At 39.5% G+C, this 13,094-nt stretch overlaps 1 protein-coding gene across 2 annotated transcripts in view; it reads left to right on the forward strand.

Annotated features, from left to right (window-relative positions):
* Positions 1 to 4,651: 4,651 nt before the first annotated feature.
* The window catches only part of GAS2 (growth arrest specific 2), a 126,945-nt gene continuing 118,502 nt past the window's right edge, over positions 4,652 to 13,094 (forward strand). The window contains exons 1-2 of one of the 2 annotated variants that reach the window (XM_036259879.1): positions 4,652 to 4,889; positions 11,253 to 11,417. In XM_036259879.1, the coding sequence (XP_036115772.1) occupies positions 11,273 to 11,417 (145 nt within the window). In that variant the 5' untranslated portion in view covers positions 4,652 to 4,889; positions 11,253 to 11,272. Of the gene's footprint in view, positions 4,890 to 11,252; positions 11,418 to 13,094 lie in introns of those variants that run through there. The other variant, XM_036259878.1, reaches the window with a different exon arrangement.

Raw genomic sequence — 13,094 nt, forward strand, 5'->3', positions numbered from 1 at the left:
CACAACAGTGTATATTACATAGGATATTTGAACTAGATGAGATAAATGGCATATTTTGTGAAATGCTTTTAATCTATCCTCTGTGTAAAAATTACAAAACATGTGCTCATATATAACACACATTTTGCACAAAAATATGCGTCTCGCACAATAGGGAATGGATATCTGTACTAGTGTTATGTTGTACTAATAAACTTTAAAGTTTCCCTTTGAGAGTAAAAATAAAGTTTTTAAGTTGCATATCAAAATGAGAGTAAATCTTGAACTTTCACATGAAATTTCTCTCATTTAATTTATTCTTTGTAGTGTTATAGATGAACGGTGATGAAAAGTACTAACATTTACTTTTTGCCCTTAACATTATTTGTAACTACCATACTAGGACTTATAAAATCTTTTTTGTTTGACATTAAAAACATATTTCAATATATGTCAATTCAAGGCCTATACTATGGTCCAAGATGGTAGGTAGGAAAAGATAATCATACTTTTCATTACTGATAAAATATTTCAATAAAAGGGAAATACGTGTTTTCACTTATTACATTGCTTCATATATTTCTCCAGCATCAGTGCAGGTTTTTATACTGCTTTCCATAACATTATTCTCACTTGATCTAAGGCCATCACGTGCCATAGTTAACAGCCCTTTTGATGCTACTTAGGAACATGAGAATGCCTCAGTCACCTTTGGAAATTTATTTGACTTTAACCCAGTGTATATTTCCATGTTTTTAAACTTATTGCAAAGTGCCTTCTAATCTTTATCACCTATTGAGGTTTTGCCCAACTTTCCAGAACAAGTAAGTATGTATATATTATTGCATGAAGGAGGGAGAGAAGAGAGAAGGAGAAGAAGAGGGAGAGAGGGGAGACTAACCTATAGATGAGGGGGAAAAAATAAAGAATTTTATTTTCCATTGTAAACCTATATAAAGATACATGTATTTTTGAGAGAAAAGACAAAGTTCATATTTGAGACAAGATGTAGAATGCCCAAAAGAGGAACCGAGAAACTTTCAATATTAAGTCCTCTAAACTCTAATACTTAAGTGATAAAAAGAAAAACTAAACTATGTTTTCTTTAAGTCTGGCCTGGCTTTTGTTTTTTTGTGCTGCAAATTTCAAAAATGTATTTAGACATTTTTCACCCCAATAGGCGAGGCATTTGCTCCCATTACCTTCACGTCAATTCAGGAAATCCAAGCTGGACCTTGGTTTCCTGAGATGAATATGGTTAGGTTGAGAGAGACCAAAGCAAGGACATTCTTGGGCGAAAAGATTATCTGACAAATGTATCAGTGGATGATTGGAATACTTAAACAGAAATTTGCTTCTGAAAAGTGCAAAATCAAAACCAAATGGGATTTGTTACAAATTCTGACAAAAATTAAATGGAAACACTATTTTGATGCCTCTTCAGAAATCTTTTGTATTACTTTTCTTTTGCCACCAAAAGATACTCAGCACAACTCTCAGATGCTGAGGGAGAAAATGCACACTTCTGCTGGCATTTTCCTCCTGCTAGGAGGGCACAGGGTCTGACAGGAGGCGCAATTCAAAACTAAAAATTCCTGAAAGGAAGGGGCATTGTAGGGAGTGATGTGAATGATGACTCTTTCCCAGTGCTTCTGAAAGCCTCCTCATTTTCCCAAAATGGGTTTAGCATTGTTCCTGAATCAATAAAAACATGGATTTACACTTTGCTTCTTATAGCATTAATATTGAACAATGTGACAAGAATATTTACATCTGGAGAGGTATAGGATACAAGATTTTCAAAATCCAAGGTGTTAGATTTTTTAAAATTCTTATTCTGTACCCTGAGGATACTTAAAGTTTATTGGTGATGTTTGATCATGAAAAATTATCAAGGATGTTAGATTTTTTTTACTTAAATTGTACATGTTCAGCAATTCAAAATACGTTGTTAGGGCTCTAGGAAAACTCAGATTTGGTTACTTTTGAAACATTTTATTACTTCGAATCATTTCCTCAAATCCATCTGTAACCCATTGTGTATGATTCGCTGATGTTTATGTATATGCAAGCAGGATTATAGGCCTTTTTATAATGCTGTTCTCCTTAAAAAGAGGTGGCTCGTCCCCCTTTTTGTCCTTCTGAGAAGCCAAGGAGGAATGTGGAAACTGACAACAGCAACACCAAAATGAATTAAGGCAAAAAGCTGGGGGGGTCAGTGCCGCCAAACTTCTCAGTCTGTTTCGTCCCCCTTCTTCATCATTTGTAATGCTACAAGCAAATAACCCATGCAGTATCTAGATGTTTCAGAGCAAATAACCACTTCCAGATGAAAGCAACAATAATTGCAACATGCATGCTTTAATTATACCTAAAATTACCTAGGTCATTTCTCCCATTGTGTATCTATAGGTAGTTTCTATTTGGGGGTATGGGGTGGGCACGTTAATCACTACTTAGAAAATGGTATCCCTGCGAGGATCAGAATACCTGTGCCCCTGCCATCACATAGAGGGAATGGAGTTGCACGTGAAACGGATGGACATGAGAACCACCACCACCAGTGAAATGCTGTTCATCTACACTCCACAGAAGGGGGTAACCCGAGGCGATTAGGACACTCAGCAAAGGTCACCTAGATATTAGTGGCACAGCAGACACTTGAACATCTGTCCAGTTCGTGGCAAGGCAGGACTTTCCATCTCAGACTACATGTACTAATAAACAGCAGTTGCCGAAAATTGTCTGTGACATTCAACATAATGCTGAGCTGAGGCTGAGGGAAGGGAGGGTGGAATTGTATTTCCTTTTGCAAAGCGAAAACAGCCCTCGGTGCAGCCTCTTCTAAAATCTGATATTTAAAGAGAAGTGTAAGAAATCACATTGCTCAGTTTGGAACGAAGCATGGCCGGAGTTATTGGAAAGCTCGTGCTTCTGAGTCTGCAAAATCACTGGCCAGGAAAGCAAAACTTTTCCAACACCCCATTTTAATATTGTGCTAAAGCCATTGACTCTGTTAAAACCCTGGAGTTAAATATGATCCCCTCCCCACCCCCGGTCCTTTCTCTTAGGTTAGTGTTTGGGGGTCAAGGAGGGGGCTGGAGCCTGGCCCCAACCTCCGAATTGCTGCCAAGGGCTTGTAATACAATCTCTCCCCGTTTGAAGGGTAAATCAGTGTCAATTGCGTTTGCTGTCCACCAGAAAAAGTAAGCATTTTACTTCCGCTCGGTCTATGTGGACTGATGAAATGTAGGAAATCTGTTTCTGGCAGGGGGAAAATCGTTTTCCCAAACTGCACCAAGAGGAGCCATCAGAGAAGTATGAAGAGGGGCAGCGCGGCTGGAGCTGCTGCCTCTGCCGCCGGGCTGGTGGGGCGCGGAGAGCGGCTGCTGCAGGACGTGCTCCGGGCGGGGCGCGGGCCCGAGACGCTGCGGGAGCCCTGCCGGGAGCCCCGGCGCCGCTGAGAGCCGCAGCCGCCAGCTCGGGACGCGGGGTGAGCGGGGCGGGCGTGCGCGCTCTGCAGCGCGGGGTCGCGGGAGGCCCTGTCTGCGGGGGGACCGGGGGCGGCGGGGCCGCGGGAGGTCTCTGCAGACGACCGCGGGGACCTGGCTGGGCCGGGCGAAGCGGCCGGCGGCTGCGCGGGCTTTTGGCGCTGGGTGGGTGGTCACTGCAGTGGGTGCCTCTCTGAGTCCCTGGACACAACCATGTGTCCTCATCTCTATTGTGGAACAGCCCAAGTGACCGCGCGCGAAAAGCCCGCTGGGGCGGCTCAGCCAACCAGGGACAGAAGTGAGGATTTCGAATTAGCACATCGATTATAAATGCACACCCGCAGTCTTGCAGGAGGGTCGCTGTCATGCACGCAGCTATTGAGCGGGGAGCGGACTGGGGATGGCTGAATGGATTGATCCTGAATGTTTTCCTGGAGGCAGAAGGCCAGGATGGGAGGAAGGAGGGTGACACGTGTGGTTTGGGGTGATACTCTTGTTTTCGTTGATGAGTTTGACAGAACTGAGCTTTTTCAAGTGAATAAACAAACGCTCGCCTGTGACTCAACCCCCCTTTGGGAATAATTTGCGTGGTATTGTTCTTTTTTTAGTCCAAAGAGCAGGGGTTGGGAGTCTGAAATTGTTTGGAGAGCAGAGGAGAAAACTTTGTCTTGAAGGCATTTATTATTTTGGCAAAAGTCAATGTTATCAGCCCAGTAAGGTAAATTGCCATTAACCTAGCCCAGCCACCCGAAATTTTTACTGTCTTTAGGGGGAGGGAGCAAACCCAGGCTTAACAATTGTTTTCAACACTCCAGTACAGTTGGGGGTGGGGGTGGGGGTGGGTTACTCAGTACTTTCCTCCAGTTAACCTTTTTGGAAATCAGACCCTTTACCCTCCCCACCTTCTTCATCTTCCTCCTCTCACCACCTTCATCTTCATCCTCTTATAGTCAAGATTTGCAAAACTTTTCCCGTCCCTCTTGTAAACTCCGCCCTCTCCCCAAGAACCCTCTCCAACAAGGCCAGATCAATTGTGTATGGGAGATCTTATGCAGAGGAAATAAGATCTGGTTGTGCACAGGAACACCCATTTGGCCTCCCAGTGTTAAAATAAAGGCTCAGGCAGGTCGGATGTGCCAGCCAGGCAGGGGAAGTCCACCTTTCCTCCCCACCTATCCCCTGAGATTCACAGAGGCAAGGCTGAGAACAAGCCCTGTGCTCATTGCTTCTTTCCTCCAACCTCTTAGCAGTGTGGACACTGATTAACTACAGCTGGGATCTAGTGTGCCCAGCCTGTCTTTGAAATCGATCAATGCGTTCCTTCTCAAGGAATGCTCCCCCCTAACTGCGGAGGGGGAGGTGGTGGCTGTGGTGGTCCTCTCCAACATGGGCGTCCTGGTTCTGACTGCCTAAGAGAAGGTAAGGGACCGAGGTCTGAGGCATGGGACATTGTCACCTTCACACATGGTTCTCTGAGTGGGCTCTGAAACGGAAAAGTAGCTTGGATTTCAGCCTGGATGCTACTAAACTTTGAGCTTCTTTCTTTACTTTGTGGCTAAACACCAAACTTTTGTGATGTGGACTATGCTTCATTGGGAAAGAAGTTCACAAGGCTAAATTTATTTCACTTGGTGCAAAAGGTCCATGGGGTTGCTACTGAGTTTCCTAGTATATTGCTGAGGAATCTTTGTTAAAGCTTAAATTTGCGGGGATGGTGAAATGGCAGGTCTTCTACTAATCCTAAGTATGTGAGGCGTGATTTTAGAATTTTGCTTCAAGGGTGCAAGTCTGCCCTGTAGGCTGTTGGAGCCTTTGGAAGGCCAGAGTTACCTTAGTTGAAACCAGATTAGGAGGCTCTAACAATTTGTGTGCAGAGGGAGTTTGTTAAAACTGCAGGGGATGTGAAAGCTATTTTGGTATCTTTGTGGCTTTGATATGGAGGCACAAATAGGATCCCACTGTGTCTTTCCATTTCTCCTGAGCGATCAAGGTTTTCTGCTCAATGTTTTCTGACTAGAGAAAATAACTGGGGTGAAGGTACAACCTCTCTCTTGTCCAAATGAGTAAGATGCTGTGCAGTTTTTGCCTTAAACGTTTTCAGTGTCAGTTCAGTTGAGTTTTTGCTAATGCTCCCTCTTACATGAGACATGATAGATAGATAGATAGATAGATAGATAGATAGATAGAAGAAATCTGATAGCTCTCAACTACATTACAGTTAAGTAAAACAGAAATCTTTGCATTACAAAAAAACATATAAAACAAGCAAAATCTCTTGAGGTAAGGTTTACCTAATCAACTTACATGAAATTTCGATGGCAGTCTTTAAATATTCTAATTGACTTATGAATTTCAGGTGGTTTTCTATTCAAATTGTTTCAAGTTAATTTGGTATGGGTCCAAAAACCTGTACTAAATTGTTTGGAAGAGTGGTCTAGGAGAACTTTTTTTTTTTTTTTTTTTAAAGAAGAAAAAGAAAAAAATCGCTAATGCCATAAAAATATAAGAAATCAGTTCCTCTCAGTCTTAATATTTTGGTCATGATTTAAGGAGGAATTATTATTGCAGGTATATCATTATTTATTCATGACAAAGCATCATGGGGCTCCAGGATCAGAAAGATTCTTGCAAGAGAGTTAGCTTTACTTGAGATTGGGCACCAGGAAGGCTGGGTAGGATACTCTGTGGCTACACAGCCTTGGGCAAAACATTTTAGGCCTCCAATCATTTATTAAGAACTAGGATTTTGGCTAAGTAGATCTCCTAATGCCCAGTTGAGTTTAAAGATGTTATTGCATGACTAGGAAAACTAGCAATGAGTGTAGTTTTGACTTTGGGTCTGGTGCTTCGTTCACTTGAGGACAGGCTGTTTCCCTCAGCCAGAGGTGGAAGTCGTTACAGGATCTGGAATTACTTTTATGATTAAAATCTGAACTTTAATTTTCTGATCAGACCCTTATGTTAAGATTCTGCATCCATGACGTTGGTCAAGAATACATAGCACTGCAGAGATATTGGCCAGTCGCATAAGAGGAAAGAACTCAGAAAAAGCCATCCTTGGTTGGTAATTCTTCAAGTCTAGCTTGAAAGATACCGTTTTCTCCTTCCAGATTTTGGGAGGATGTTTGGCTAGGGGTATTTTTTGTTTATTTGTTTTAAGTGTTAAAAGTTAATGTTATTGGCCTATCAACTGTGTTCCTCCACTGTTTCACACTCAAAACTGACTAGACAGAGGTGAGGTCAATGCTACAGATGAGAACAAGAGTGACCTTGATAGGGTGGAGACCCTTCACTGTGAGTTCATTAGCACTCTTTGTTTTAAATGGATGAAGTTAAGGAGTCTATGTGTGTATGGTTGGGGGGGGGGGGTGTGGGCAGGGGTGTAGTGACATGTTCTCATTTTATTTTGGGAGGTGTAGCATTCCCCTATCTTAATAGCGTATGATCTTCAACTGGTGTCAAAAATGAAGTATGATTTGTTAACAAACTTTGTTTTGAAAACCACATGTAAACTCTTCACTTTAGAGCTAGCTCCACAATCATTATCTTAAGGGCTTCATCTCATTATGAAGAAAACTTAGAGTTTTGAAATATTTATGATATTTATCAGTACTTTGTTTTCATTTCTTTTCTTTACCTTTTGTCTTCTCTTAGTGATTTAGAGGTCTACAAAATAGTCCTACTTTGTTACAGAAGTGTTTTCTTTTTAAAACAAATCAATGAAGTTTTATTTGGGTATATTTCCTCTGGTGATAATTTAGATTTAGCTAGTATTTATTAAATATAAAATATATGCCAACACTGGCGCATATATTTAATTTTCAAGATTATATTTGAAGTATTTGCCTGTATTGTACATATTGATGAACTCAGGTACAAAAATAAAAGTCATATAACTAGAATAGTACAGCTATTAACTGGGTAGGTAGTAGAGCTAGTATTTGACCCCAGGACTTCTTACTTCAATTCTGAAATTCCAATTAATAGTCATTAATCAGGCTTTTTAGTGGAATCTCATAGCAGACAGTAGTGATATAATGTTTATTATTTCATTTTTCTTTCTTTGCAATTTACTTCCTATGCAATATTGCACTGCGAATTTTTTTTTTTTTTTAATAACATGTCAACAAAGTCTAGAGAGAGACCAGAAACCACCTTGGTCATAATCAAAGCACACCTCTAGGTGGTGTGAAAGAATGTTTTATCTTCAGAGTCAAACTCTGAGTTCTTCAACTGGGATTCTGGAGCAACAGACTAAACAGAGTCTTTAAACATATGATATTTTACTTGCATAGTCATTAATTTTTTCTTCTTCCCCTGGGCTAGTTCACGTCTCATCACATTCATAATAGTTATTCCAGAATCACTTCTATGGAAAGAAAGAAAAAAAAAATACACACATTCTTTGAAGAATTCTGTATTAAGTTTCTGCATGTTTTTTGCTTTAAGTTTTATTTTTCTGAATTCCAAACCCTGAGGGTTGGGTTATCCATTTTTAGAAAGACCCATAGCCCTTACAGAAGCCATAGTTTAGAGGACTCAAAGCAGCATTTGAGTCCCCACTCTTCTCAAAGTGATTGTCTTTAGTCCTTACCAAAGTTACTTATCAAGCTTTGTAAATATTTACATTATATGAATTGTAACAGTAACATCTTTCAGTGTCTTGATACAGTATACAAAAAAAGTTTTTTATTCTCCCACACTTTTAAGTTTTTTCTTCAACTCCAGAGAATCATTAATCATTTCCCTTCCCATCTTTAAAAGCTACCCCTTGGCACCTCTTGTGGTTTTTGAAAACTTTTGAATGAATTCAAAAGATCAGAAATGATCTTTTTGTTACAGTTTGTTCTTTGGGATTTAATTCAATGCATCCACACTGATTAAACATTTTTAAAAACTTATAAAAAGGTTACGATCCTGTAATGATCTTTTTATCTTGGTAATGTAAATGTGTTAGACTTTTGCTCACCCCAGTTTAACCATTTCATTGGGAAACGACTTCACCATGGAATAATTCTTCCACACTCCTGATCGTTGGGTTCACTCCCATGTTTCTTATTCATGTCTCTGCCATAACTACATCCAAGGCCTCCATGTAGTGACTGACTTTCAGCTAAACCACAGATGGCGATTTAAGATATTAAAAAAAGGATCCATTTGGGTTGAGATCCTAATTTTTTTTTTTTCACGAGGGACTTAAACAGAGTTCCTATCCATGAGAGCGACGTGGGGAGCCTCCGCAGTTGGTATATGTTTAACTGCTGATCCTTCTATCGCATGTTCATTACACACTAAGTCTTCTTTCTCCCACTTTTACCTTCTGGTAAAATATAACTCTCCTTGATTGTGTTTTGTTTCTGCTTTGTATGTAAGTTTCATTATACACAAAGCAGCATCGCAAAAATGGCTTAATTACTCTTACTGTTTTTACTTAATGATCATCTATCAATCTCAGAAGATCGTTTGAATTACATTTCTGGCAAAATACAGGATAGACTACATGAGAAATAAATGTGCCACTGTCAAGGAAATAAAACCTTCACTGTTTAGAAGTATTGAGGGGAAGGATTGTGTCCCTCTGACTCATTGAAACTGTTACATGCCATTAGGCTTACTGTAAACTATCCCTTGATGAATTCTGTGCTGGACAATGAGCTTAAGAATCTGAGGTGTCTTCTTGCTTTGAAAGAGCAGAATAGGACTCTGATGCTTCAATGGACATTGCAGAGCACATAATGGGAAGTAGCTAAAGTTACTGACCTACCGCATCTCACTTTCAGGAAAGTAGTGGGAGAGATTGTGTCTTGAGAAGAAAGGCATTTTAGAGGTAACCCTTTTAAGATTTCAATTAGTTATTTAAATGTATGAATCATGTGCTTAAATGTAATATTACTTAAATGTTTTTTTTCTGAGGCTGGCTAGCCTATGAGAATCCTAACCAGCTGCAGGGAGATGTTTTGTTTCCCTGGGACTAGACCTGGTTTTTAAATAACTAGGGCAAAAATGTTTTAGATTTCTAATATTGAATGACTGGATGTGGAGGAAAGTTTAGGAGCTTCGTATGAATAATGTGATGCTCAACTACCAAAGAATAGGCTATGGCACTGCGCTGCTTCCTATAATGATGTTCGTACCCTATGTTTCACAGTTGCACTGGTTTACTATGGATAATTAGATAATAGAGAGATTTATGAAAAATGTTTTCAAAGGAAATTGATGGTATTTTTTTTTTTTTTGCAAAAATTACTCGAAAGCATAATTGTTTAGAGATGCAGTTGTTGGTGCTTTTAAATTACATAGTTATGGTGCCTTTTCGGTGTTCACGCTCCAGCTGTCTTTTTAATACTACAGCACAATGTTTGGGAGATGGTCATCGTTTGCATTTTTCTAAACACCAATATCTTATTATGTTTTCAAAAGCAGTCTTTAAGAGGCAAATATTATCCTATGCTAAGACAATTAGACTTTGAGATTAGCTAGAAAGGAATACTATGTAAAGTTTCAAAGAATAGAACTGACAAGAGTATATATATACTTATATTGGTAACTTAAAAATACCATCATTATGGTAATATAGCTGAAAACCCCATGATATCATACAGCTCACCTCTTTCCAGCTGTAGTTTCATTGTTGTTCAGCTGTAATGCATTTAATTATTTCATGTGCACATTTGTGGACATGATAGAGCCCTATACATTGTGAAAGTTATGAGTTTTTTACCTTAGCTGCTTAAATTTTACCTCTAAAGTTTTAGGTCCTATAAATAATGCACATGAAAGTGCAATGTTAAAGCCAAGTATATATTCAAACAACTTTTCCACAACCCACCTAGGGGATTATGATACGCATAAGGTTGACCGGGTTCATGAAATCAACTTATATTTTGGAGATGTGAGGTATTTAATCACTTCTACTTAAAAGATGATTGCAAACAAAACCTAGGATGCAACACACAGAAAGTGAGAAGATGCAAAGTAAGACAAAAGAAAAACTTGCAGCAGTATTTGTTGGAATGGTGGTGTTATTCTTGGGTTATAATACGGTTTCTTGATGAATCTGCTTTGTAAGATGTGTCATTCTGGAAAGAGTATCAAGACCCAGGGGTAAGCCTGACTGTGCCATAATCTAGCTATACAATCTTGGTTAAATCACTGATCCTCCTTGGGTTTTGTTTTCATTAACTGTAAAATGAGAAAATATACTAGGGATGCTTTGAAAGCACATCTTACCCTGTCTCCCACCCAGTTCTCTGAATCGTGAATCTATTATTGCTCAACCATCTGCAAAAAACCAAGTACTGGGCTTAATCCTATAGGTAACAGTTTTAAGGGTAGTGAGCATATGGCATACCATAAATTGTGCAAACACTGTCACCACTAGCACTCATTCCTAAAGTCCTATAGAAATTTACACTTTCAAAAATTAACCCAAAGAACGGGGTTTCACCATTTGGAGACTCCAATTTTAACCAACAACTTTGATGGGGATTTCTAGTATTAGAAACCGACTCTTTCTAAATATGATGCTTTACACAAGCTTAGCACTGCCTGTTTGATATATCTATTTGACCTTTGATTGCTGCTATTTTCTACCAAGTGGCTGGTCAACAGTGATAGCACCAGTCAAGAAAAAGCAAACAGTGTTTCCTGGGGTTTAATAATTAATAACCTGACCTTTCATCAACATTTCCATGGATCTAGTTCCTTACTTTGTCATTGGCGCCAAGATTTTAACAAGAGAAGTCTGTATAAAAAGCCATTGCTCTTTTGTTTCCAAAACAGGTATTACAAGTGGATAAATAATGTGCACTGCTCTGAGCCCAAAGGTACGCAGCGGACCTGGCCTCTCTGATATGCATCAGTATAGCCAATGGCTGGCCAGCAGACATGAAGCTAATTTGCTACCGATGAAAGAAGATCTGGCCTTGTGGTTAACCAATCTATTAGGTAAGGTTATAAGATCTCATTTTGTGAGCAAAGATAACAGTTTTTGTTTTTGTTTTTTCCCCTCATATAGTGTCCTTCCCCTAAGCATGTGACAGCACCTTGGAAAGAAAGATTTCATTATTTGGGTTTTACATCTGGGAAATCTGAAGCATGTGGAAAATTTAAATGCATTTCCCAGGGTCTCTCACATGAACTGTGCTTAGTAATTCCAATATCATGCATTGAAATGTGAAAATACGTGGTCAGATTGCTTATTTCATCTATATGCTGATCTGATTTATTCCTTAACGTTTCTTTTGTGCAGCTGACCAATCTGACCTATTCTTTGGACATTGCACACAGGCCACGGTCTGTGAAATCTGACTTCTAAAGCTAGATTGCTTTGCCCTACTTTATAGCACACCTTCTGAAACTGCTGAATACCCAAACTCCGGAACAAACACATCCATCCTTTGTCCAAAGGAGCTGACTAGAGTCACCCAACCTTGAGCTAAAATTTTTCCTTTCATTTCCCTTTTGTTTTTAGGTGCTCTTCCAAAAGTACTGTCTCTGGGAAAAACGCTACCTCATGCTAAGGCTGTCTCTTTTTAAATTCCTATTGTGCAGGCAGAGTCCCGGGATAAAATACCAACCTTGTGCATTTTTCCAAACCATGTGCATTTAAAGGGTCATTATATATAGAAACACTATTTTCACCAATAGTTCTTCACAGAGAATAAAATTGATTTATGCCCCAAGGGAAGGACCCTTATATACATATAAGATATTAGATGTGCATATCGAGTAAACGTATCATCTGTATGGTACTTTATCATTTGCAGAAGGGATTTCACCAACATTATTTTATCACTTAAAGAGAAATGAGAGAGCTTAGTGAGAAGCACCCTGTAAGCCTGAAATCTTAGTGAGGTTTGGAAAGATTTCAGCACATTTTAACAAGATTTTCTTTTTGCTCACCATGGTTCTGGCTTTTTGACTTTTTTTTTTTTTTTTTGCCTTTATCTTAGGGTTAAGATGTTTTCTTTTTCCCACTGTGTACACACTAATTTGACAATTTTATGTAGTCTAACCAGGACTACTGCATATGAGAATGCACGTTGTACCATTCACAAAGGCACCAGCCAAAGGGTAAGGGCAGAGAGGCGGAAGGCATTCCAGGAAGACCCTGCACCATGCTGTGTCCCCTAGAAGGAAGAGGCAACCCCCTTTTGTAACTCATCCATGCAAAAGAGGAACTTTCCTCTTGATCACTTAGAGGGAGTCAAGTTAACCTAAGCAGTTGGATTTCCTTTCTTTATTTTCGTCCTTCCAAGGTTGGCTAATGACTGTTGCACTAGTACTTTATTATTAACTCTGAACTGTCTTCAGCTATGGGCTATCACCCGTATGGCAGTATAGAACAGAAGAGAGCAGGCTCCTGTGGCCTGCCTGTGTTTGAACCCCAGTGCTGCCCCAGTATGATATTGGGAAGGAGCTTCACCTCTCCGTGCCTCAGTTTCCTCTGTAACAGGGCGGTGGTAGTAGTGCCTACTTTGTAGGGTTGCAGTGGGATTAGATTACTGAAATATGTTTACTACTTAGAAATGCCTGACATAGTATAAACACTATAGGTATTGGGATTATTCTAGTCCTACAGTTCAATGACACTGTTAATTTTATTTGGTGGATAAGTTTATT

This window comes from Molossus molossus, unplaced genomic scaffold (assembly GCF_014108415.1).
Source record: "Molossus molossus isolate mMolMol1 unplaced genomic scaffold, mMolMol1.p scaffold_m16_p_13, whole genome shotgun sequence".
NCBI lineage: Eukaryota > Metazoa > Chordata > Mammalia > Chiroptera > Molossidae > Molossus > Molossus molossus.